Source organism: Babjeviella inositovora, assembly GCF_001661335.1.
Source record: "Babjeviella inositovora NRRL Y-12698 unplaced genomic scaffold BABINscaffold_18, whole genome shotgun sequence".
Classification (NCBI taxonomy): Eukaryota; Fungi; Ascomycota; class Pichiomycetes; order Serinales; genus Babjeviella; species Babjeviella inositovora.
Window position 1 is genome coordinate 120,010 of NW_017566855.1, and position 25,360 is coordinate 145,369.

The 25,360-nt window shown below is 45.0% G+C and overlaps 10 protein-coding genes and 1 non-coding gene across 11 annotated transcripts; 5 read left to right on the forward strand and 6 right to left on the reverse strand.

Moving 5' to 3' along the window:
* Window positions 1–243: 243 nt before the first annotated feature.
* BABINDRAFT_163824 (amino acid permease) lies at window positions 244–2,446 on the reverse strand. The gene has a single exon (XM_019130122.1). The coding sequence runs from the start codon at window positions 2,029–2,031 to the stop codon at window positions 295–297; it is 1,737 nt and encodes a 578-aa protein (XP_018982418.1). The 5' UTR covers window positions 2,032–2,446; the 3' UTR covers window positions 244–294.
* Window positions 2,447–4,494: 2,048 nt separating this feature from the next.
* BABINDRAFT_t364 lies at window positions 4,495–4,576 on the forward strand. Its single transcript has one exon. It is a non-coding gene; the product is annotated as a tRNA-Ser (tRNA).
* A 1,488-nt stretch (window positions 4,577–6,064) lies between these two features.
* On the reverse strand, window positions 6,065–7,281 carry PCL1 (Pcl1p). Its single transcript, XM_019130123.1, has one exon. It carries the CDS (start codon window positions 7,242–7,244, stop codon window positions 6,201–6,203), a length of 1,044 nt encoding a protein of 347 aa, XP_018982419.1. The 5' UTR covers window positions 7,245–7,281; the 3' UTR covers window positions 6,065–6,200.
* Window positions 7,282–8,334: 1,053 nt separating this feature from the next.
* Window positions 8,335–8,738, reverse strand: BABINDRAFT_104759 (uncharacterized protein). Its single transcript, XM_019126751.1, has one exon. It carries the CDS (start codon window positions 8,677–8,679, stop codon window positions 8,452–8,454), a length of 228 nt encoding a protein of 75 aa, XP_018982420.1. The 5' UTR covers window positions 8,680–8,738; the 3' UTR covers window positions 8,335–8,451.
* Window positions 8,739–12,437: 3,699 nt separating this feature from the next.
* Window positions 12,438–13,297, forward strand: BABINDRAFT_163826 (uncharacterized protein). Its single transcript, XM_019130124.1, has one exon. It carries the CDS (start codon window positions 12,495–12,497, stop codon window positions 13,125–13,127), a length of 633 nt encoding a protein of 210 aa, XP_018982421.1. The 5' UTR covers window positions 12,438–12,494; the 3' UTR covers window positions 13,128–13,297.
* Window positions 13,298–13,532: 235 nt separating this feature from the next.
* Window positions 13,533–14,252, forward strand: BABINDRAFT_42170 (uncharacterized protein; the record flags this gene model as incomplete). The annotated part of the gene is made up of 1 exon (XM_019132059.1): window positions 13,533–14,252. The coding sequence occupies one exon, from the start codon at window positions 13,533–13,535 to the stop codon at window positions 14,250–14,252; it is 720 nt and encodes a 239-aa protein (XP_018982422.1).
* A 742-nt stretch (window positions 14,253–14,994) lies between these two features.
* Window positions 14,995–15,318, reverse strand: RTG1 (Rtg1p; the record flags this gene model as incomplete). Its single annotated transcript, XM_019131343.1, has 1 exon — window positions 14,995–15,318. A coding segment is annotated over one exon (324 nt), but the record flags the coding sequence as incomplete, so codon positions are not given.
* A 795-nt stretch (window positions 15,319–16,113) lies between these two features.
* Window positions 16,114–17,996, reverse strand: BABINDRAFT_163828 (uncharacterized protein). The gene has a single exon (XM_019130125.1). It carries the CDS (start codon window positions 17,928–17,930, stop codon window positions 16,245–16,247), a length of 1,686 nt encoding a protein of 561 aa, XP_018982424.1. The 5' UTR covers window positions 17,931–17,996; the 3' UTR covers window positions 16,114–16,244.
* A 1,129-nt stretch (window positions 17,997–19,125) lies between these two features.
* BABINDRAFT_163829 (bifunctional DRAP deaminase/tRNA pseudouridine synthase) lies at window positions 19,126–21,077 on the forward strand. Its single transcript, XM_019130126.1, has one exon. The coding sequence runs from the start codon at window positions 19,174–19,176 to the stop codon at window positions 21,010–21,012; it is 1,839 nt and encodes a 612-aa protein (XP_018982425.1). The 5' UTR covers window positions 19,126–19,173; the 3' UTR covers window positions 21,013–21,077.
* A 367-nt stretch (window positions 21,078–21,444) lies between these two features.
* Window positions 21,445–22,596, reverse strand: BABINDRAFT_10459 (uncharacterized protein; the record flags this gene model as incomplete). Its single annotated transcript, XM_019126746.1, has 1 exon — window positions 21,445–22,596. The coding sequence occupies one exon, from the start codon at window positions 22,594–22,596 to the stop codon at window positions 21,445–21,447; it is 1,152 nt and encodes a 383-aa protein (XP_018982426.1).
* Window positions 22,597–23,363: 767 nt separating this feature from the next.
* BABINDRAFT_163830 (AGC family serine/threonine-protein kinase) lies at window positions 23,364–25,023 on the forward strand. Its single transcript, XM_019130127.1, has one exon. The coding sequence runs from the start codon at window positions 23,419–23,421 to the stop codon at window positions 24,757–24,759; it is 1,341 nt and encodes a 446-aa protein (XP_018982427.1). The 5' UTR covers window positions 23,364–23,418; the 3' UTR covers window positions 24,760–25,023.
* Window positions 25,024–25,360: the final 337 nt, after the last annotated feature.

The following is a 25,360-nucleotide window of genomic DNA, read 5'->3' on the forward strand; positions in this document are numbered from 1 at the left end:
GATCATTGATATGCAGAGACATAGCCGGCAGTATTAACCGTGAGTGGTATACACTTCAAAGTAAAGTTTAGAGTGTTGAGTGGTCAGACATGCGTATTCTATCGAGGATGAGGCTCCATGCTGTTATAGGATATAACTTACAAGTCCAGGGTAGCCTGTTATGTCACCATGTGTTCTATTATAGGGCATGAAAGCCCCACAAAATTATTTAACCGTAATAAAAACACATTCAATTGTTTTAAAATATATATAGAAAACCGTAAATCATTAAAGAGGTCGTTAAATTGAGAGCTTTCAACACCAGAGTTTCAAGATTCTCATATATTTTGGTCTTGCGGCCAAAGCAGCTCTTTCCTCAGCCATTTCCTGCTTGATCAACTCCAAGTCCATCTCTCTTCTACCAGAGTTAAGATCAATATCAGCCAATGGAATCAAGAGCTTCCAGTTTCTAGTCCAGATTTTGTGGCCAAGGTAGAAAACCAAAATCACGAGAATGGAGACATAGTTTTGGAAGAATACTACAGCACTTGGCTTGGCACCGATTGGCCAAACACTGACCCAGAACTGGGCACACAAGACAAAAGTCAAAAAAGCAATGGAGTAGTAAGAACCAATCACACCTGTATTGGCTGTATAAGCCAATTCATCGGTGGTTCTCCCTTGGGCCTTTATGGCGGCTCTGAATCTCAAATGGCAAATACAGATAGAGGTCCAGGTAAAAAGAGTAGACATCCCACACAAAGCCATCAACCAGGCAAAAACCTCGTTTTGTTTAGGGGAAGCGGCCAAGAAACAGAGCAAGCCCACAACCCCTTGGGCGATAATACCCATGATTGGTCTACCGCTGCGATCAATGTAAGCAAAGATACTTGGAGCCATGTTTTGGGCAGCTAAGGATGCAATGGTACGGGAGGCACCGTATACAGAGGCGTTACCCACAGATAAGACAGCGATCAAAATGACAACGTTGATTATGGATGGCAAAGCCTTGATACCACCGTTCTTAATGGCAATGACAAAAGGAGAGGCGGTGGCATCGACAGAGGAGGAACCAATAAGACGAGGGTCATCGTATGGGACCAACAAGCCAAGAATCAACAAACAAACGAAGTAGAACAAGATAATTCTCCAAAAGACTTGCTTGATCGCCTTTGGCAAAACCTTTCTTGGGTTTTCCTTGGTTTCGGCACTAGCAAGACCAACCAATTCGGTACCTGCTAAGGAATACAAGGCGGTAACGAAGACGGTACAAAGACCTTTGAAACCAGAGTGAAACGCACCAGGATGCTGCCAGTATCTCCCACCAATGTAGCCATCATCGCTTGGACCACCTCCACAGATGAGGACAACCCCCAAAATGATAAACCCAATGATAGCGACAACCTTGATCAAGGAGAAAACAAACTCGGCTTCACCGTATCCCCTAACACCGAACATATTAATAAACATGATCATGACGTAGAAAATGGCTACCCAGACAGCGTTACTAACACCAGGGTTCCAGTACGTGATGGTCATGGACGCGGCAACTAACTCAAGGGGTAAAACAACAAGCCATAAGATCAAGTAGTTCCAGCCAACAGCGAAAGCCCAGGAAGCGTCAACGAAACGAGAAGCGTGGGCACTGAAGGCACCCGAGACAGGAAAAGTAACAGCCAATTCAGCCAAAGCCTGCATGACACAGTAAATAATGGTCCCCACCAAGAAGTAGGAGATGAGCAAAGATGCAGGTCCGCCGGTTCTCAAAGCACTACCCGAACCAATGAACAAGCCGGTACCGATGGAACCACCGATAGCAATCATCTGTAAGTGTCTGGACTTTAACGAACGGTTTAAGGGCGCCTTCGAGGTGGCGATAATTGCCTTTTCTTCCTCGGACAAATTAGGGTCAAACTCCGTTTCATCCATTCTTTTGAACGAATCTTTGAAGTTTTGCCACTTGCCCACCTGCTCGCTAGGGCCTTCGTAGCACGACGGAAGAGATTCGGCAGAAGCAGTCCCTGAAGGTCCCTTTGCTTCTATGTCAGACATGTTGTGTACAGTTGTGGTTATGCTAATGTTGGTATAATGGATGTGAGAAGACCAATATGAGGTATCGAATAGTTTTGTAAATGTTAAAATAAATAACGACAGATAAGCAAAAGCGAGTAACCTGAAAGTAGAACTGGGGGTATTTCCCTTATTTATAAAATGTAAAGAATCTATCGCCTGACTGAATTGCTTGGCTTTATGAGTCAATGGCCATTACCGGTTAAAAGCACCTTCACCGGAGGAGCTAACTCCCCTCTGCATGAGTTTTCTGTTAATCCACGGGTTGAAAATATCCAAAACTCTTGTGAGATGCGAGCTTTGTACAAGACTGAGGTTTCATGCCCGGTTACGGAGCTGACGTGAGGGATAAGGATCCACGTACTATACTAACGGCTGCATCTGATGTGTTACGCACGTAGACGTTGCGTCTTGCGGCTGACCGGTGGAACGGCTGCATCCTGCAGCTTGGCAAGGCGATTTAACAATTTTCGCTCCGTTATCGCACATTTTTATGCATCTTATACGGCATTCTTAACGGTCCCTGCCGATGTCTCCTCCAATAATACAAAATTCTGGCAGAGAAATCTTCAGATGCTTCTTGTGTGCAGGATAAATTGTCACGGTTATATAGGAAAGAGGAGCTTCTCGGTAGTTGACCCCCGAGTAGTCTCTATAGGAACAAGACTGGGATATGCTTTACAGGATAATGTCGAGCGCATTACTCACGGAAGTGCCCCGCCTATCGAAGCCTTTTTTGTTATTGTGCCCTTCAAATAAAAAGTAGAGTCATCCGACCGCAGTCCTTGGGGTGATTTGCTATTTCGTCTGCATAGGCAAATTGTAACACTTCATGCTTGTAAAGCGATACAAACAGACTGCCGAGCGGCTAAACTTTCAGTTTTATAGTATACCTTGGTAATACCAGCCCCCTCTGATTCTAAGACCTTTAAATCCCTTGTTTCGCCTATGCAAAGCTATTTGAGATTAAGTTTTTCTTTCATGAGGTCATCCTGGCGGGAGATGCGCTACGCTACATTTTCCGATCCCCAGCCGTTATAATTCTGACAGTACTTTTTTTTCACACTATACATGCATATACTGATGCAAGGCCGTACAGGATGTCAAAATATGCCGTCTCCGGAGTAATAAACATGCTATTGGTAGCCTCCTCCCGAAACTCCACGCCGCGCACCCAAGTTTCCAATTCCTGCCCGGCCAAGGCCATTTTTTTGAAGTCTGTCTTGCAGCTACAAAATCATTGTGTAGCCTCGTTGCAGATCCCATTTTCACACGAACTTTGGGCGTTTTCATAGCCTCTATAGCATATTCTTTCTTGTACTATTGGTGAAAATAGGGTATAGTCGGTACATTGAAATAAGTGTACATATGGTACAAATACCCATTAGCCTCGTAGACTTTGTACTCTAGAGACTTTCTTATTTCGAATTCGTATGATAGGGATTTGTCTTATGTACAAACTCTGAGACGAGCCATTGAACAGTTTAGTCCCAGTTGTCCGGTTTGTATGGCAGACACGATTTCCTATATGTACAATATTAATCTAGGCATGTTTGGTAGTTTATTGGGTCGCATTACTAATTAGGACCCATAACTTGGCGCATTTTATATAACGTATAATGCACTTCGAACTGCATGTGAAACGCGACAGGCATTTTTCTCGGCTTTTTCTCGTCAACATTTCTACTGCACATTGTAAATTTCAACGCGCTTAACACAGAGATCCACAGCACTGATGTAAAAACCTGTACATATAATCGGATACTCAGTAGTATACGGTTTTCAACTACGAGTCGAAAACCAAAAGTGCTTATTTTATATGGTGATACAGTTAGGAAGTAAGTGGAGATACTATATTTATTAATTTTCAAGTTTAGTCGTATTTGTATAGTTTTATTATTTATTTATATCGTTAAGCTCTATATATACAGATATATGTTGATATTATTTACGATACTTTATAGTCTATATGTGACCATTAATACTCAAACGACTCACAATAATTACATCAATAAAGGCTAGCAATGTAATAAATATGTGAGAATAGTAAGATCAAATTAAACATCCGACTAATTAGGCTACATGTGGCTAAGAGTACACCCTATTTCTTAACCTATGTATAATTCATCTTGAAATCAATGAGCCGCAAGAGTTTTAGTTTTTTCTAGGTTAAAACTTCATGTAGTAAAGGTGCCATTCAACTAGACAGACGTTGTTGGCCGTTATGTCCATACCTCTAATAATCGGATATTCGGGTATTGTATCCACCTCGGTATACGGGACCACCGACCACCCTTTTCTCGTGTATATCGGATAGAGGAAAAACATTCTCTTTTAGCTAGCTAATAATATCCACTATTACCTATACCACACTTTGGGTTAAATATCACAAAAATCTAGACCTCTAAGGCCGTTGACCCATAGTTCATCAGAACTTACAAGTTGGGCAACGTCGCCGAGCGGTTAAGGCGGAAGATTAGAAATCTTTTGGACTCTGCCTGCGCAGGTTTGAGTCCTGCCGTTGTCGTCTTTTTATTCCTGATAACTGGCTCAATTGACATATATATTCCCAAGTACTTCCATTCGGGACTGCGCAGTTTACTTCCGCGTTCCCTAACAATGAGGTGTCCCCTCACTCATAGTCAGTAATTAGGCCAAGCTTCTTGGCGTGAAATTAATGTGTTATAGTCTATATAACATGCAAACTTTATGCGACAGACTCCTTCAAATGTTGTGAAAGAAGGCCAGCTATACGAAAGTGAAATAAGTGAGCCGGATGCCGACGGGAGAGATCTTTGTTCCTTAAGTCATAGCTCATATACACAAGCTTCATGGATGCTTACTTGTTTAAATTCCTATTAGCAAGGTTTAGAAGTGCTACCCAAGGGTTTAGCTCCATCAATGTAAGCCTCTATCCCAGATTCTTCGTTATAACCCTGGATTTCTGACAGAGGTAACAGAAGCGGTATCCTGCACTGTCCGCCACGAAGGGTTTAACCTGCATTCACCACGTGCATATGGTAACTAAGCAGTTTTCCCCCTGTATCTTGGTGGCCGCATTTGAGAGACTAAGAGACTAGGAGGCCTAAAACATTAAACTGCATTTATAGGAGTCAGACAAGTCACGACAGTCTATATGATCCTGAAATTTTGATTAGTGAGGTGTAGGGAGCTCCCTAGAGCACACAACTATTAAACTCGGAAGATGAACCTGGCAAGCAATCATTGTACGGTTAACTCGGGGTTCATATGTATCCCTTTTCTGCAACTGGTAACCACAGATACAGCTGTAAAAGACATTCCCTAGAGGTTCAGTTGATATAAATACGTGCTCAAAACTGCACATCGAGGGCTGGATGGTGTACATCTGCATTGAACCACATGCGAGGCGCTTTACGGTAGATCGTTGCCGCATATTCATTCCACGATTGATGTGCCATAAATACTGGCGATATGTTTAAAGCTGCGCCTACATCTGTTTCTCAAGGGGAGCCACCTGTAACATTGAAGTTGGCCATTTGGTATAACCAATATGTTAGTGTTGATATGGGGCTTTCAAGACACGTAAACGGTTATGAATAATAGACTACAAACTATTTTACCGTCGAAGAATAAAAACATGTACCACATGTACATAACTATATTAAGGAGCAAGCCTTTGACGTCGTATGCCATTCCTTAGATGAGTATTGCCAATATAGTATAGTGAGAAGGCATTTACGATCGTGCATATGCATATAGAACTTGCAAAAGGGGTTTACCATCTCCAACGCAGGACAGCAGCCGAAACCAGAAGAGCTAGGCATGGGAGTCAGTTGTATTTTAGAGTTATACTAGAAAAACATATGGTGGCAGGTATATGTACAAAATGTATAAGAAAGGTAAGATAGATCTTCGTCTATACAGCACACTCGTATGGTCTTGATATTTGTACTCATATGACTGGAGCAGATGTCCGTCCTACAAATATCCCCATGTGGCGAACAGAGAGCTAAGTTAATATCAAACCAGTTGTATTAAAATTTCCCATGTAATATATAAGAAAATGCACTGCAAAATAACCGTATTATATCCAAAGTAAACAAAAAGAGATGCAAGAGAATGAGAACGCTAAAGGCGTTCGGGCAATAAAGATAAAACTTCATGCAAGTTTAAAAATAGCCAGAGTGAATGGGAGTGGCATTAAGCATAGTTGGGAGACTCGTGTTATAGTATTGCGGCTGGTACTGGTAATACTGCGGGTCTTGACAATAACCAGGCTTTGAATACACCTGTCCAGCGTGCAAGTCGCCATGCTGTGGTTGATAGGCGTAGAGTTGAGAAGCCATAAAGGCTTCTTCTTCCTCGATGGAGGAGACGGACGAGATAGAGGATCTCAGAGAAGCACAGGAAAACTCAGAACCGAGACACTGGGAAGCGGATGAAATCGTGGCATAATGGTGGCTGACACCTTGTGGAGTAAAATCGAGAGCATAATACGCTTGCGAGGAGAGGGGATACGTCTCCATACAGCAAACAACAGGAGTAATGGCCATAGATGGGGAGAAGGCGTGCTTTTGGAGAGCAGGTTGAATGACAACAGGAGGTAACAAATGGCTAGCTGGTTGCTCTAACTTTTGAACTTGCTTTTGCGGCTTGTAAACTGACTTCTTCAAGCGCTTTGCCTGAGACATGTCTTGTCTGATCGGGTCCAAGAATTCTTTCAAGTGGAAGTACAACTCATTGTCTTGCACTCTCAAGTCCCAATTCAAGAGATACAATAGCTGTCTTTCCATCAAGTTAATATCAGAAACCTCAAACAAGCCTGTATATTTGGCCCAGTGCTTGTTCTTTGGAGAGGAGTCATTGTGGAATTTGGCAGACAAAACCAAACAGGCCAAGAAGATACGGTGTCTGGTACACGGCAAACCCTCAGCATTGGCTGGCAACAAGGTTCTTAATCTTCCTAAGTAGACAAGAGTGGCCATCAATGTACCGGTGTAAACGTGAGTTTCCTTCACCAACTTGGTAATAAAAGTGTGTAAGGAGGGAAGGTTTCTCTGTCCTGAAGGAGAGGCTGGGGGAGAGGGGTAGGCGGATTTCTGAAATTCACCTTGACATGGGAGCACGGTAAGAGTAGCCACCACCAAGGCTTCAATCATCTGTTTGTTTACCGGCTGTTGGATAAACACCTTTAAGGCTTTGGAGTCGGACATGGCGAGAGTTTGATTTAAAGGAATGGATGTATTGTAAGTGTTGAGATAGATGGTAGAGGTCTGGATGCGCTAATGGGGCTGGAAATGGATCTCTTATATACTCTTAGATGCTAATATCTAGGAGCTTAAAAGTTTGTTGACCATGTAGACTCATGTGCACGAAGCGACATGGTGTTTAAGCGGCACTAATACTGCGGATCGTACATAGTCCCCGTACACATCTAAAAAATGATCTCAGCAACGTTGTTAGTGACTGTATGCAATGCATTGTAGCGCCAGGGTAAAGTACTATATGCAGTAGGTGAATTTTGAGATTTGCCCAGCCTGGCTTATGCACTTATGCAATCTAGCGCATTCTATGTTCCATAAATACCGGAAAACTCTGCAAATCTTCTGCGCTAATCCCGCAGATCGAAGGTACTACGCTCGACTTTTTCTTTCGCACGTGTGCTTAAGGACTCGAGCTATCTCATACTCAACAGGTAATATTGCTACTAAAGTGAGAGTGATATTGTGGCCCACATAGGTTTGAATACCAGGGGGTAACACTGAAACCGCCTAAATGCTTCTAGAAGATACCCTAGTAGAGGATATTACGTCAGTTTGTGGGCTGTGTGTGACGAGGCTTATGCATCGTCAGAAAACGTAATGGTTAACGAACCAGAAATCCGCCGCTGGGTGCAATCACCGATTCTACATATCCTGTGCATGTATACCTTGCATGCGTTTCACAACATGCTGAGGCAAAGTTAAGGTTGCAGGATTCTATGCCACACAAGGGCTGTAATATTAGCGGCTGGCGGGTGAGACGACTGTTTTTGGGCCAATATGTTTTTAGTGTACCAAAATGGGAACGAATATAGCCATGCAGCTGAAATTTGGAGCAATCTAGCAGCAGCGCAGCGGATCGATGTCATGCCGTTTTGCATATCCTCACCGTAGGCCTTAAACTTTCATCCCTTACATGAAGCCTGATGAGCCCCAAAATATCCTTTCAGTTTTCTCAGCCTCTATCTATCACTGGACTTTACCGGATGAAATCAAGGTTGGCTACTTGGCAAGAAGAAACTGCGATGTGATAGTATGATGGATTTGATTTCTATAAGGTGCTATCATTACAAAAATCGGTATACCTTTCACCAATGGACCGTCACTAAGAGACAACAATTCAGTTTAGCAGCTAAGTCCGTTAAGAACAATCGTTAAACTAGATGGGGGATCGGGATCCTTTGTATGCATGCTTGGTTTTCGTGTTGAGTCCGTCTATGTACGATACAGCCTTACCTTTCATGTGCATGCACATACATGGGGATGGTTTTATATTCACATGTGGACGCTTACCCGAACCGCGACACCTATCTCGTTTTCTGTATCTTAACCACCAGTTGAATAATATTTCCGGGGGTGCAAATTGTGATAGGTTGTGAAAGACCATCGAGCTAATTCGGAACCGCCTTTACTCAGAGGTTTGTAGGTAAAAGCTTGCTATCCTAAACCGTTTTATTTGGGGAGAGGGGGGCGAACCACAAAAATAGAAGACGCGGCGTGACTGTCCAGCTCTGAAGATATCCCGTCTTGGCAAAAAGAAAGCTGGGGCCGTCATCGGTTGCAACTGGTGTTGCTCCGGCTCGGAAACAATAATGGGATCCCGTGATCGGTCACAATAACATGCACATACAGAATATCTATTGTTCTATGCATACACGCATGTATGCGTATCTATTTCCTTATTGTGGAAACCTAACAAGGGAGATCATACGATTCGATAATGAACACTCAAATTCGGGCGGCATTTAAGCCTCACATATCTTTGCAACTTTCTCAGCCTCTGATACGAAACAACTGAATCTCTTTTCTAGTAAGTGAGATGGAGGTGAAGTTTGTATCGCAATCGAGGTATATCATACTTTGACTATGTGTGTTATTGTTGGGTTAGTTGTATACAGTTCATACGAGAGCCTTCAACGTGATTTCAGCATAATGGCTAACCTGCTGCTAATTGCTAACAGCTTCTTGTTGTGCATACACCATAAATTTCCTTATCCGGAAGCCAGTGAATAAATGAAAACAATTAAAACAAGCTTGTAACGATGTACCCATTTTGGGACGATATACAATCTTAGGAAAAGACACATGGATATCCGACTTTGTTAAGATTGGGCAATTTATGAAGCTACGATAAAAATACACTAATGCTTGTGCTCCCGGCGCTTAGGTACACTGCGCGCGTGTACCATGAGCACCCACCGAGAGTATATCTTGGCAATAGTTGGAAATGACTTTCTAGCAGTAAAAGAAGTGATACACAAGTTATATCGTCCACCACCGTGGCCGCACCGGTAATTGTTAGAGGGATGCACTTTGAGCTCGTACACTGTATATTGGCATGGGCCTGTGGTTGAGGTGCATTCATATACTTAAGCGTCTCCACAAAACTCACTGGTTCCTTCTAAATCAAAAATTAATGGTTACAGAAGAGGCCAATTCGTTTTCGATAAGTTTTCGAGCCCTTTCCGTGACTATTATCTGTACAAAAATGCCTTTTTCCTATCATCTGACTGATAATTTAATATCTATACGTTGGATTAACGCTCCATCGAATCCTTAATGCCATGCATCGCAGATCTACGCCTATGCCAAAGGCTAGGGCATTACATTAAAATCTGAACTGGTGATGTCCACAAACTTGGAGGCCACGTAAAATTTTCTCCTAATAGCCCGCATTAGTACGACTCACCGATAGGCTACGGAACGTTGGCTGTGTTGGATAGGCATATACAGTAACATGCCAAGCATTGTTTCTGAGGTCAACGACCGTCTCTTGATCGCCGCTAATATCAGGAATGAAATGGCCATCAATGCTAAAACAAGCATTATCGAAAAGCCGCCTGCTTCAAACCGTAAGCTCACTCTACCAGCTAAAGTGAATCCACATAGCGCCCCAACATGGAATCCCAGTATCACTGCGCTCTGCATGAGGAATATACACCCTAGAAGCGGCCTACCGTAAAATTTTAGCTACTTAGTTCCACTCTGAAATTTCATGAACAATAGTATACTTTTTAGACAATAGACCAAGCCACTGGTGTGTCGCAAAATTTCCCGGGCTGTGTGTCTACCCAGATCCCGCTTGTTCAAATTTCGCCTACCCTGGTCTGCCCGCCTCGTCTCCCTGCAAAAAACATTAGGCTAATTGGCAATGACTTACAATATGCCACATGAATTTCCGAGTCAGACGCACACCCCAAATAATAACGGGATTAATTGTGGTACACCAGCACACCTACATATGCTTAAAATAGGCGAATATGGCTTCCTGTTGTTGTGGTCTTGAAGACTTAAGCTTAACTGAGACTGAATAATTCCCACCGTGTACGTACCGAGACCAGTATACACGCGTCAATGGTATCAGCTACAGTTAGTTGGGCTTGTATTGACAGACCAACGGCTTGATCTTTTACACTTTTCACGAAATACACTCTAACTATCACGCACAGCCCCACCTCAGCTGGCTCGAGTACTTCGGGTGTAACCAAGCGAGGAATGCTTAGGTTTAGAACAAGGCTGTTTTTGCTAGCTGGAGGGTAGTTTTGACTGACCAAAAGGGTACATGCGGATTAAAGGCGTATAATTCTAAATTTCGAGTCACCGTTACGTAACGCTTTTTCACGCACCTGGGTCTGGACCATTAAGGGGGTATGAGTTCTTTTTTTGGCAAATTTAGCGGAGTTAGTAGGACTAGGGAATCTGGGATTTGAGGCTCAACCAGCTCCCCCAGTCTTGCAGCAGTATCACCGCGGCGTAGCTGCATGGCGAGTGACGTTCAGCGCTACATCTATTGACATTTATGCTATCAGACATGCCGGTTTGATCCACGTCTGCCGCAATTCTGTCATGTTGCAGCCGCTATTCTAGAAGCCGCATAAATACGGATCGCTAATCAGTTCCAGGGCCATAGATCATGTACATGGCAGACACAAACGCAGCTCGGTAAAAACGGTTCGGTAATGACTTAGATCTGAAGGATAATGGACTCCCCACTCCAGCGACATAGGCTGACCGTAAGACATACGTGAATGTGGGTCTATGCACTGAATGCACACCCCAGTATTATCCAGACTGCAGCGCCTCAACTCTGAATTTGATCGGCGGAAATAACACAACAAGCATCCCGAAATAATGTTATAATAAGAGTAATAGCTATCCAAGGGTGAATAATATACGTCATATGAAATAGCATATGCTTGATAGTGGAGCATGTACTATAGATTCACACCACACTTACGAAACTGGATCATCTCGTACCGTTGAAACTATCGTAGAGAGTTACTATTTCACTATCATACCAATCAATACCTAAAGATAAAAGTGTAACGTCTCTGGATTATAATATGTGGCAGATATTGTGTGTTACACTCTAGTCCTACGAATGTCGCAAAGAGTTGTACACCGTTGTGGCTTACCCCCTTCAATTTGAATTCAGAAAGGAGATATTGAGAACGTACGTGCCCCATACATGCAGTTTCACACTTCTCGGATATCGATGTTCTAAACGGAGAAGGCTACCCGATAGGCCTGTACATTTGACATGATGGTGCCATCCTGGCATCTTTTGAAAGAGAAATATTATAACATTCGGACTTTTCATAGCGCAAAGGAAAGGATAATGACCAAGGTGGAGGCGCTCATGCAAGTAGGCGCTTCATGTTACCGGGATAGAATGCATAAGCGGCTATAGGGCGTTGCCAGGTCTCAGGCACAGGCCAATTCAAATAAAATCTACTGTTAACCTATACAGCTAAGCCCAAAATACCCTACACATTTAGGCTATTGATAACCTGCCCCAAGCTACTTCCCGGGTTCTAACAAAGCACAGATTTACGAACGCAGCTCTACGCATCTCTGACGCCTGCCTCCCGGAACTTACTTTGCTGCTTTACCTTAGAACACACACACATGAAATAGCAGATGCAAAGACCACTGAGGTTAAAACCAGAAAAAAATAAATAAGACAAATTTTACAAACCAAAAGCTTCATTATATAATGTTCAGAAATTGTAAAAAAGTTATTAACTTATACGGTCCGAATCAAGTCAATTTCTTTTGCTCACGTGAGATATCACGTGGTATACATTCACTGGCTCGGAAGTTCAGACTAGCGCTATCTACATGAGGGATGTTACCTAAGAATCATTGTTTTCTTCTCATCGCAGTAGCACCCCCAACATTAACACCCGCCTAAAAGTCATAATGTCTGTTGTCAGCGCTGAATCTCAGTTCATTTCTCCGTTCTTGCAATTGTTGAGCCTTTCGGGCCAACCTAGCATTTACACTGACACGTTCCAGCAAGATTTGAGTAAAATCCAGTCACTAGGCCCATCTTTACCGAAATTATCGACAGATGCCAAGAAACCAAAGCTTTCCAAGAGCACCGAGGATGACAAGGTTGTGAACTTAACCATTAAGTCGATCAAGCCGCCAAAGTTTAACCAGATCATCTCCGCCTCCACATCCACCACCATCTACACAATCAAGGAACAGTTGATCGCGGAGGCCGAGGAGTTAGCTGGTACCCAAGTGGAGCAATTGAAGTTTTTGATCAAGGGGAAGGTCATTGCTGATTCTACTGTCTTGGATGCCTTAGCCACAGACACCAACAAGCTTTCTTTCATGTGTATGATCGGGAAGCCAACCACCGGCCTGGTTCCAGCAGCTGAGACTGTGGCTCATGAGGAACCTGAGCTGATTGTGGAAGAGACCGTCACAAGCCTAACCGAAGACCAGTGGATGGCTATTCACGCCACCGTGCTGAAGAGTTACAGCGTCAACCAGGCCGACGCGGTGGTACTGAGATTGAAGCTGGGCTGGGAGTTGGCCAAATAGTAAATTCCATGGAGAAAGTATCGCTAACACTGGTATAGAAATAAACACATACTAAAGGGCCCTAAACGGAAACGTTATGTTAACGTATAGAGAGAAGTTATCAAGTGGCGAGCGTAGCTATGGTCCACTCGGACTTTGGAAATTAAATATCGAAAAATGTTACACAGTAATAACAGAAAAGATATAACTTCATCTAAGAATTAACGTTAACATCCACCTGTAATATTTTTCTGATATATCTAATTTGGGTATGGTCATTTACAGTTGGCAAAACTTCAACCATAAAAGTGTGCCCAAACCAGCTCTTCAGCCGCTCATATTTCTTTCTTACATGCTGCATAAAATGCTTCATTTGCCTCCTCCACTTTTCTTTCTCAATTACCACTCAATATTTAACACACAATAATGGACTACTCAGATAGAGTCAACTCGAAACAGGGTAGTGGGGGTGTAGCCGACTCGTCTCTCACCAACGTACACCGACGTCAGAGAGTGGCGCAGTTGATATCGTCCAAGATCAACATCGACCAGGATCCATACATTTTCAAGAACCACTTGGGGCTTCTCGAATGCAAACTTTGCCTCACAACCCACGTGAGCGAAGGATCCATTTTGTCACATATGCAGGGCCGCAAGCACCAAACAAACTTGCAGAGACGGGCATTGAAGAACGGGATTGACCCGAACACAGGATTGCCGCAAACAGCCGACAACCAGAACCGTCCATATAACCAGTACTCCCTATCACAGCACGTAGCCCCCGAAAAGAAAACTTTTATCAAAGTTGGGAAACCCTCTTACAAGATCTCCAAGATCCGTCATCCCCAGACGTTCCAATTGGGGTTGTTGTTCCAGGTGAATTTGCCGTTGATTAAGGCTGGCACCCATCCGTTTCACCGGTTTATGAGCGTGTACGAGCAGAACATGCAGATCAACCAGAAACAAGCGCAGATCAACGGTAACTTCCAGCACTTGGTGGTGAGCGCGGAGCCGTACGAGAATATCGCTTTCAGGATTCCAGCTAAGGAGATCGAGAAACTGGATGAAAAGGAAGGCGAGAAGTTCTGGACCTACTGGGATGACGATACGAAAGAGTACTTTGTCCAGTTTTTCTACAAGGACTAGGTAAAGTGTAAGTTTAACCGCAGATGGTCAGTGGAGATGGTAATGAATCATAAAAATGTTTGGTATAGAAACAAATGCAACCGTTCCAGCTACTGGACTTGTAGTTTTTATACTAATATCTTCTATTAGCGCTCCTCCCCCGAGAATACATACTGGGCGAGTTTTAGATATTAATTTGACCAAGATAGTTTCAACGGAGCCATGGTAAAGATTTTTGGGATATGATAAACGGTTATGATGGAGGGCATTTGTTATACCGTTCGTCACAGAACTAAGAATTCGGCTGATCCCCTTCATGCATCTTTTGGCCGAAGAGATATATGATATGAAAGAGATATAACAGATAGACACACGCATACACTAATAATTGGTACATCGGTAAACTTACAAGTCATAAAAAAAAAATCGGGAAAGATAGTTCGGCTACGCCTCGCGGGGACGTGCAGAGGTTCCAATCCGGAGACCTGTAACTGGTTAATTGATTCAGAATGATGAGAGATTGAACAAAGGCATCCAGGAGTTTCTTGGTGCTAAGGCCGATATGACAGAGATTAAGGGAATCGCGCGGGTAGTCTGCATGTAGCTGCTCCTGGTGTTACTCCACGCGGTAGTCCGGGCTGGTCACAGACGAACGGCCAATATTGAGAGGCGAGTTAGAGCTCATCATCGAGTTTGGGGTGTTGTTTGCGCTGACACTACTCCCGGTACCCAGCCGTCTGGGAGCGGACGCCGGCTGTTGCTCCGCAAGGGGCCCCACCCCGATTTCCGCTAAACACTTCTCGGCAATGGTATGGCTGAAGTCCGAGCGCTGGTCGTTCGGCCCCAACTTCCGCTGCTCTAGCGCCTTGATTTTCATCTGCAACTCAACCTCTTTGCGGTTATTCTCGTCGATAGCGTTCTGCAAAAAGACGATGTAGTCCACACCTTTGGTGAGGATTTGGCCTTTATTCGGCTTGCCGTCCTTAGTGCCGGTTGCCTTGGGCTGCTCATCCGTAAAGAAGGAGTGTGGAATGAGCTTCAAGAGCTCCTGGATTTTGTCGTTGATGTTATCGCGTCTCTTGCGCTCCACCGTCTCATCGAACTTGTCTGAGGCCGTCGACGCCACCGACATTGAGCGGTGCTTCAGGTCTTTCTTGAGCGCCTTAGAAAGGGATCTCCGCACGTCCGCTGACTTGCTCAAGGATGATTCGCTGGGAGAGACATCGTTGAACGACTGCGAGATATTACCGCCCAACAAGTGAGAGTTATTGCGGCGCACATCGATGGAGCCGGAGCCGTCGGACGACTGCACAGATAAAACCCGTTCAAGGTTGAAGTCGGGAGAGCCAACGTCGGGTCTGGAGTTGGAGGGTGACGGGTTCATTGGGCGGGGAATGGATAGTTGATTGGCAAATGAGGGTTTATAGTGAGTTATCCTAAGGTGGTGACGTCTAATGCGCACAGAAAAGACCGAGGTTGCCTGCGGCTGTCTTATTCCCGGGGTACTGCTGGTTAAGACACTACTAGAGGAGTTAGGACGATTATGGTAGAGTAGTAAATGATTCAAAGGAAGTGGGCTAAGAAATAAAGACCAGCAAAAAAGTGAGCTTAATCTGAATCTATTCAAATAAATTTATGTAAGATATCTTGGGAATGTAGACGAGAATTATTAGAATGCCTAAATTTAGCTGTGATTTCGGGGGATGATGGATGGAATACCCCGTTGAAATTTGTCAACCCCAGCACCATTACCTGGCAAAAAAGACTTGTCTTTGAGGTATTTGACATAGTTTTGACTACTTCATTAAGTATACCATAGAGGCTCACCTCCATAGAAAAATTCGCCACACATTATTTGATTAATATTGATGACAATTCAGATCACTGCTCTATTATATTCAGAGTTAGATGCTCACGCCTTATATTTACAAATTTCATCTATATTCAATGATTGCTGAACGAAACCACAATACATGTCGTAATGCCTTCACTTGAGTTTCACATTTACTTCCGTTACGTATACCCCTCCAACGCATTCAACGCTTTCTGCAACCGCGAACACCCTTCATCAAATCTCGACCCATCCAAAACCATATCTGCAGTCAACCGACTCAACGCATCGACAATCTTCTCCAAGAGCACCTTTTCCTTGAGCGGAAGATCCAATGACTCAAACTCCTCGCCAATCAACGTTCCGTTGGTGGACTCCAAAATGCGCATCAAACGGTTTACTGAAAAATCTTTCTTTTTCGGCACCTTCACAGACTTGGAGCGTCGCACAGTCCCACTGGACCGCTGCTTGATCGCTGCCTCTTTCTCAGCGTTTATCACTCCCCCAGGACGCTCATCCTGACCAGGAATATCCTCAAAACCATCGTCGTAATCCACGCTCTGGATGCGCTTGACCGGCAGCATTTGGTCTGCTGACACAGACTCGGGCGAGGCCTTGAGCCTCTCTTCCAAGTCAAGGGACGCTAAGCGGGCAGCCGCAATCTTCTCTGGGGATGGTCTCTGCGGTAAAGACCTGGTAGAGCCCGCAGGCGGTGTATTGATACGCTTTGGAGAGCCTGTAGGGGCGGTTTCAAACGAATCAGCGGCAGAAACCGTGGAGAAACGCGACTCGTTTGGTGACACAAGTGTAGAACCTCTTTGTTTGGGAGGAAGCAAGACCGGCTCCACAGGGAGCGCCTGGAGGTCTCTCCGACCGGTCTTTCTATGCAAAGGTGATGTTACGGGAGAGTCCTCACTGTATTTCTTTTGGTGCAGTGGGCTGAAGGCATCAGGGACGGAGGTATCCAAATGCAGCATGCTCAGAATAACTCCACTAACAGGTCTCTGACGCGATCTGGGAGGAATGGCTGGGAGCAAACTGGTGGTGGCCGTGCGATCCGGCGAGACCGTCAGAGCGATGCGCTGTTTCCGGGTGACTGTGAGCGTTGGAAGCAGCCCTCTGGGCAACAGATACGCCGAAGATATCTCGGACCCATGGTCATTGAGGTGTGCGTAGCCGTCTTCCTCGTAGTTCTGAATGCTGCTATCGAGACTAGCAGCGAGAGATGACCGACGGGGTGTCTGGGTATACGTGTCTTTGTGATTAGGACTCGAAGCTTCTGGAACTGACTCCTGCCCCGCCTTGAAGGGAACAGGGGGAGCAGTCTCCTTGGTGCTTAGTTTCGAGACATTACGTGAAAGACTTGGAACGATGGTCAACTTGGAAACGGTGCCCTCTGGATCGGGTGTGCCAGTGCCGTAGATTTGCTGGATAGGAACCTCCGTAAGGTCTTCCACAACACCTGAGTACTGAGATATCATCGAGTCTCTATTACCGTGCTCCTTAACAAATGAACCGGAGTTCCTTTTTCCGAGCTTACCGTCAGAAGAAAATCCCGGTGGTGGTAGCACGGTATCTGAGTCGACTGAAATACCCAGAAACGGGGCCTTCATCTGTGAGTCGCTCTGCGAGTGATTAAGATGCAGAATGCTCTTGTACGAATCAGATACGGTCTTTGTCTGGATCAGCTCGGGGGGATCTCTGCTATTTTCCGCATCTGACATCTCTTTAGGGAGTGGGGCTTGGTCTGGCCTCTTTCCTAGCTGTAATGGTGGGGTTTCCGTGGATGATTGTTCGGGAATCAGCTCATCAGACTCCAGTTTGATTTGGACAGGGTCTTGATTCGGTGGGTATGAATCTTCACTCATAGTTTCTTTTTGGTAACTTCTGTAAGGTGTACCTGTGTTAGAAGTCTGAAGTATGAATGATTCAAGCACACGCCTGAAGGTGTTTCTATATTTCAACCAGATGTATCAGGATTTGGCTGGTGTATGCACGCATAACACGAACAACAAAGGTAGTTTAGCCATTATTTATGTTTTTCCCGATACAGTGCGTACAATACAGTGCGCCGTCTGAGACTCTTTTTATTAACGGCGTAACCACATGCAAGTGAAAGAATAATTGATTTTTGTATAGAAGACGCGGGTGTTTCTAAGCTAGATGCTGCCTGTCCGAGCTGGGCTTCTAGTTGACTCTGATGGAGTGTTTTCCATAACATTGCTAGACCCTATATACCCGATTCTAAATCGTGGCGAGCTTAAATTTAGAACTAAAAATTGAATCTCATATTTGTACACTAGAAACAGATATATGTACATATATAACTATCTCTGAGTAGGTTTTGGTAAGAATAATGCTTACACGTGCTACTTTCATAGTTGTATAGATACCAGATATATGCACATGACCCTTGGAAGGGTCACTCTGCATTTCCAGAAGGAAAGAATTCGATCATAAGGTTAACTGGGAGTGTGATAGGTGCATTACCTAACATGTCGGTATTACACATTTCAGGAATTTACTCAACATTTCAAGCAGTAAAAAGTGAAGAGGTACACAGATCCAACCTGTACAACTGTTAGTCAAAGAGGGAGGGCCTCAGTTCAGAAACCAGCAAAAGCTTCTCACAGATGACCTTATTAAATCCCACTAGGCTACAGACAAACATATTAAGCATTAGAACTATACCTATGAGATTGGGAGCTTATGCGCAACCTTTAAGTAAATGTCTCTTTTTTTTTTTTTTTTTTTTTGGTTCTCCTTGATAATGTATTTGCAAGCATTTTTTACTTATTCAGATTATCCTTAATTTGGAATTTCTAAGGCTAAACAAATGTATCCTCAACCTGGAATCATACTTATCTGCCTGATGGCCCTCTCGAAGAGTACTATGTGTTTATAGCCTCAGGCTACGAAATTCCTTCACTTCTTCCCGTACCTTTTGCGTTTCTGCGCGCATGCACACCCTCCTGCATACACAGTGAAATTTCTCTAACCTCTCCACTCCCTCTCGTCTTCATCCCCATGAAGCCTGCCTATAAAGCACTCCAGGGACCCCTCCTCTCCCGCTTCCTCTCTGTGAAATCCAAGCGTTACACCATCCAAAGTATGTTCAACAACCGTGAGGGTACCAAGAAGAGCCCGGAGAAGCAGGAAACTCGGAAAGGTGAGGGTGAGAACCCAAGAAAACGCTTCATCAGCGGAATCGTGAGAGACGAAAACGGATTCAAGATGCGCCGCCAGGCGATTGACTCGCAGAATCTCGTCGCCTCAGAGCACTTCCAGACGGGTTCGCCGACACCGGAAGCCCAGACGATGCCGCTGGACAAGACCATTCTCCAGGAAGAGCAGGAGGGCGCAAACTACGTAGTGGAAGGATCCGTCCGCCGGATTACACCGTACTACTTCACATACCTCACCTATTGCAAGTTGCGTTGGAGAGACCGCAAGTTATTAGACGTTTTCGTGGACGAGTTTCGCGACAGAGACGAGGAGCACTACCGCGAGGCGATATCCCTGGGCCGTGTGTTCCTCAACGACAAGGTTGCGAACTTAGACTCTATTATCCGCAATGGGGATCTCATCAGCCACAGAATCCACAGACACGAGCCACCTGTGACGTCTAGACCGATCAGGATAGTTCATGAAGACGCGGATATCATTGCCATCGACAAGCCGTCGGGGATTCCTGTGCACCCGACTGGCCGCTACCGCTACAACACAATCGTGAAGATTTTTGAGGTGGAGAAAGATCTCAAAGTGAACCCGTGCAACCGCTTAGACCGTCTTACGAGTGGGCTCATGTTCTTGGCCAAGACTGCCAAGGGTGCGGATAAGATGGCGGAAGCGTTGAGAAACCGTGATGTTGCAAAGGAGTACGTCGCACGCGTTATTGGCGCGTTTCCTCTCGGTGAGATTTCTGTTGATAAGAAACTCAAGACGATCAACCCTAAGATTGGGTTCAACAAGGTGGATGCCGACGGGAAGGAGTCGCGAACAACGTTCAAGCGTATCAGCTTTGACCCAAAGTCCAACACTTCCATTGTCAAATGCAAGCCGTTCTCCGGCAGGACACATCAGATTAGAGTTCATTTACAGTTCTTGGGGTATTCGATTGCCAACGATCCTATTTACTCCAACCCAACGGTCTGGGGTGATAACTTGGGGAAGGACGGTGTGTGTGACGTTGAACAGGTGGAGAGGGAGCTCTCTAAGATTGGAAAAACAGAATCAGCACGTTCTTGGGCCCATTTGGACTCCAAGGGTGAGGTTATAAGCGGTGAACGCTGTCCCGACTGCAAGATTGAACTCTATACAGATCCTGGTCCCAATGACTTGGATCTCTGGTTGCATGCCTACAAGTACGAGGCTTCTGATAGATCGTGGTCTTACAAGACGGAGTATCCAGATTGGGCCTTGAAATCCCACTTGGAGTATATGGAAATGGCATTGGAAGAGGCCCAGAAGTGTGAGCCTACCACTGCTGCCTTTTCCGTCGGTGCAGTTTTGGTACATAACGGAGAAGTTATTTCAACCGGGTTTTCCCGCGAGTTACCGGGAAATACACACGCCGAGCAGTGTGCATTGGAAAAGTACTTTGAGCGGGAGGGTACACGCACCGTGCCGTCGGGCACTGTCATTTATACCACCATGGAGCCGTGTTCCGAACGCTTGAGTGGGAACATGCCGTGTGTGGACAGAATCTTGGAGACTCCCGAAATCCAGACGTGCTTTGTCGGGGTCGTGGAGCCGGAAACATTTGTGAAGAAGAATGTGGGATTGGAAAAGTTGAATGCTGCGGGTGTTGAGTACATCCACATTCCTGGATATGAGGCAGAGTGTTTGAAGGCTGCCTTCAAGGGGCACCCGGAGGAGGCCAAAGGAGCCGAAGCGGTTAAAGAAGCCGAAGCGGTTAAAGAAGCCGAAGCGGTTAAAGAAGCCGAGTAGCGGAAAAGGTATCATAGTGTATTAATATGCATTAATAATTATTTCATATTGAGAGAAGAATTTAGTGCCTAAAGATGCATATGAACGGTTTAATATATTATATCGTGGCAAAAATAATTAATCGTTTTTCTAAAGAATAGAATGCGAAAGGAATAGGTACGGGGCTCTTGGATAGAAAAGATACTGAAAAACCGCCACAGAATTATGGTACGCTACCTGTCAAATCATAGCATCAGAATACTGCTTTCGCTGTGAAGACGCGTCTTGTTGAGGAGTCTCCACAGGAATATCTTTAATGATGTATCTGTAAACATGCAAACCTTTGTGAACCACAGAACTTTCCTACTTTAGTACAATTTCAGTTCTGCAATCGGAAGAAATATACCTTTACGTTTCAATCTTTCCTCCTTAACTATATACACAGGACGAACTTTAAACATTCATAATGGTAAGTTGTCCAGCTGAGTTGTGACTGACACCATTGATCTTGTACCCCAATTCGGAGCCACACCCAAACACACCGTCTAAGAAAATCTCGTTTCCCTCCTCATCGGCAGCGCAATATCCGGTCTCTTCGAAGCTGCACTCAAGCGCAAACTGGTTGATGTAGCTTTGGTGGTCGACAATTTTACTCGTAGGCTTCTTGTACCGCGTTTCCGGCTTTAACATGAGAAACTCCACCTGCTGGCCTTCCTTCAAGCGGGCTTCTGGCAGGATTGCAAGAATGTTGGCTTTGGCCCCCCAGCCCCCGCCCCCGGCGATGACCTTATACTGTAGGTGGTTTCCGTCTCCGGCGGTTTCCAGGTCGTGAATACGCACATAGACTTCGGTTTCCTTTGAGGCCAAGTTCATCAACTTTTCACAGCTTTCCAAGTATGCCGACGCGGATTTTCTGTTAATGGTTTTGATCAAGTTGGTATTGCAGTCTGTGATAATCAACTTATCTTCCAAAGTGTACAACGGCTCGAGGTTATCGCTGGCCGTGAAGCCGTGGGAGGCAGTGGTTTCCAACACAGGTAAAGTAACAGAGAGATCCGCCAATATGTGACCAGAATCCTCCAATCTGGTTTGGAGTGACTCTGGCTGCAAGTAGAAGAGGGTGAGGAGGTGGGAGTCATGGAAGACGGTGTTGGCTAACGGCAAACTGAGTGTGTAGGACTTCGCATCGGTAAACGGGACGGTAATTGTGAAGCTGGATTCGATAAGTTTCCAGTGCTTCTTGGCACTGACCGGGTTCAAGCCGTCGCTTTCCTTCGGCGGTGTGTGTAAATCGTCCTTTGTTTCTAAGCGGATGGAGTCCGCAATAGTCATATACTGATCGAACCACACGGCTGCGATTCCGTTTCTGGTGAAATTTGGTGCAATGGAGTCACAAGATGCAGCCACAATTTGTATTTCAGGATGGGTCTGGTGCAATTTGAGCGCTGCGTTGAGGAGCCCAGGCGTGTTTTGCGGGGTCGTGACTACTAAGAGCGACTGGGGCTTGAAACCCTGTGGAAGCGCACGACTCACAAAGTTAATAGTTTTGGGACGAATTATGGTCTGAAACACTGCCTTTGCAGTTTTCATACCGTGGAGAGACATTTTAGCGAATAAATCAATGGAGTACTGGAAGTGGGATGGAGGTTATGGGCAACATGGGTTAGTGAAAAAAAGATATATGATAATATCCTGCGTGGTGTAAGATCTTGTAGCATAGCTAGCCTTAGAATTGAAAATATCAACTAGAGTATTCAGATTTAGTATCAGTCAGACACCATTCTTCTTTTTCCGAATCTACAAGCTACCCTAACTCATTTAGATCCTTCAGGTTCTGACAAATCCGTATTTTAAAATGTCTAATGAGCCATATTAAAATATATAAACGTAGTGAGATAGGAAACTGTAATAAATACACGAGGAAAAGGATTATAGATACTCTAATCGCACGGGATGAATGATCCAGATTTGTAAACCGCCAGCAATAATTGTACGATCCCAACAGAAGGGGATTAAACCCTTGATATAAGAGCGACTCGGCTATAACTTGGAACAACCAGTATAGATAGAGCATATTCCACCATTTCCAGAAATATACATCACTTCTATGACCACATATTAATTAGACTATAATAAAGTTGGGGCTATGGCCATTAAAATATGATCTGGGTCTCAGCTCATGTAGTTTAATATACTAAAAAGACGGACCAAGCTCCCAGATTTAGTGTCAATAGTACATGTCTCCAACAGAACCATTATAGCACAGGAGCGACCACGTGCTTGACACACCCTGCAATATCTCCTGCATTGAACACCAGATTTCCTGCCTGAGGCCACGATATTATAAAAAAGTTAAGCCCTTTAAGCTACGTCTATGTTGCACCTTATATTTAGCAAACACCTGGCGTATGACCCTAGCAACACAGAATGGTGCTTCCTCAAGTCTTAGAGCCGTCGCCACGCACGCCGGAGATGCATGAGGACCTTCAGGGGGTGTTTGAGTTCGAGCTTGATACTCCCAGACGGCGCTCGTCCTTGCTGACGCTTGTGCAAAAGCTCTCCGGGATGCACACTACGGAGCTTTCGGACCCACGGAGCCGAAAGTCATCGTTGGTGCCAGTCTATGCTGCAAACAGGCGTCGCTCTTCGCATCTCCGGCGTTTCAGTGTTAGCAGCGCTGTATCGGGCCTCAGCATCGAAGACTACAGCCACCATGACCCCGATTCGGCGGTGATCGAAGAGGACGACGAAAAGGTCACCATGGAGCGCTTTGTGCCGATCAAGGTATTGGGGCGCGGTGCGTACGGTAAGGTGATTCTCGTGCGCGATGCCGCGAACCAGAAGTTGTTCGCATGCAAGCAGTTGAAAAAGGCAAGCCTCATGGTGGGAGCGACTGCCACGCGCACGATGGCGGAGAAAAATATCCTAGCCTCGATTCTGCACCCAAACATTGTCAAACTCTTTTACGCGCTCCAGGACCAGGACAAGTTGTATTTGATCTTGGAGTACATTCCTGGCGGCGAGTTGTTCATGCACTTGCAAAACAAGCAGCTATTGGCGGAAGATGTGGCATCGTACTATGCGGCGGAAATGGCACTCGCATTATATCATCTCCATAGGGTGGGTGTCGTGTACCGCGACTTGAAACCGGAAAACTGTTTGCTTGACGCGCGCGGCCACCTTGTGCTCACTGACTTTGGGTTGTCAAAAACATCCGTCGATGATGAAAACAGCTGCAAGTCTATTATTGGGACCCCAGAGTATATGGCACCGGAGGTGCTTCGTGGCGAGGAGTACAGCTTTCCGGTGGACTGGTGGTCCTTGGGAACTGTCATCTTTGACATGATGAGCGGCAAGCCGCCGTTCACCGGCAACAGCCATAAGGCTATTTCCGACAAGATCCTCAAGAATAAGATAAAGTATCCGTTCTACTTCTCACAGGATGCGCAGGACATGTTGAACAAACTTTTGAACAAAAACCCCTCCAAGCGGTTCAAGGTGGACGAAGACTTTGAAAAATTTAAGCAGCATCGGTTCTTTCGCAAAATACAGTGGAAGCAGTTGATCGGTCAGGACCCGGCTGTGGAGCCGCCGATCGTGCCCATCATCACCGACCCAATTCTTGCTGAGAACTTTGACCCACAGTTTACCGACATGAAGCTTAGCTCGAAGGGGATGGATATTGCCGTGCCGGAGGAAGTGGGTGAGGACTTGTTTAACGGTTTTTCATTCACCGCTAGCGGAAGTTTTATGGAAAGGTATTTGTAGCCTGGTGCTTCACCCTGGAGCTATACCCTGGAGTTCAGTGCTAGGGTTTAGAGTAGCTCTATGTCACATTTGAAACGAGGTTCAGGAAGCTATACCATTTTTGATGAATTGAACAATTAGGCATCCAGTATCACGTTAGCATATTTTTTTTTTGAAAATCCTGAGGGTTGCAGGTAAGTCCTAAAGTAGAATGATGCGACTAAAACTAATACGCAGTGTGAGTTCATAGTTTATAGGTACGATACACCGATATTTATACCAGGACGGATGTCTTGTAGACGAGCGGACCGTAGCTTCTAAAGTGAGATAAGACTGAGGCTACTAACAGTATCGTATTTAAAGTATTGAAGAAATAGAAAATTATCGACACATAATATGTTACGCCATTTTTAGTGCCTTTTAGCTCTTCCAACCTACTCTTTTCTTTGAATATGTCATGGACTCAAGGAAACTTCCCATACTTAGAAATTTTATATAGACGGCCGTTCCCAGAGAGCTAACCGCTGGCTCTCTCCCTTGTACCATACACCATAAACACATTATAAAAAAGCAGTTTCATAATTGATTAATGTCCTTTAGGGCTGGGTTGTTCAACAATACC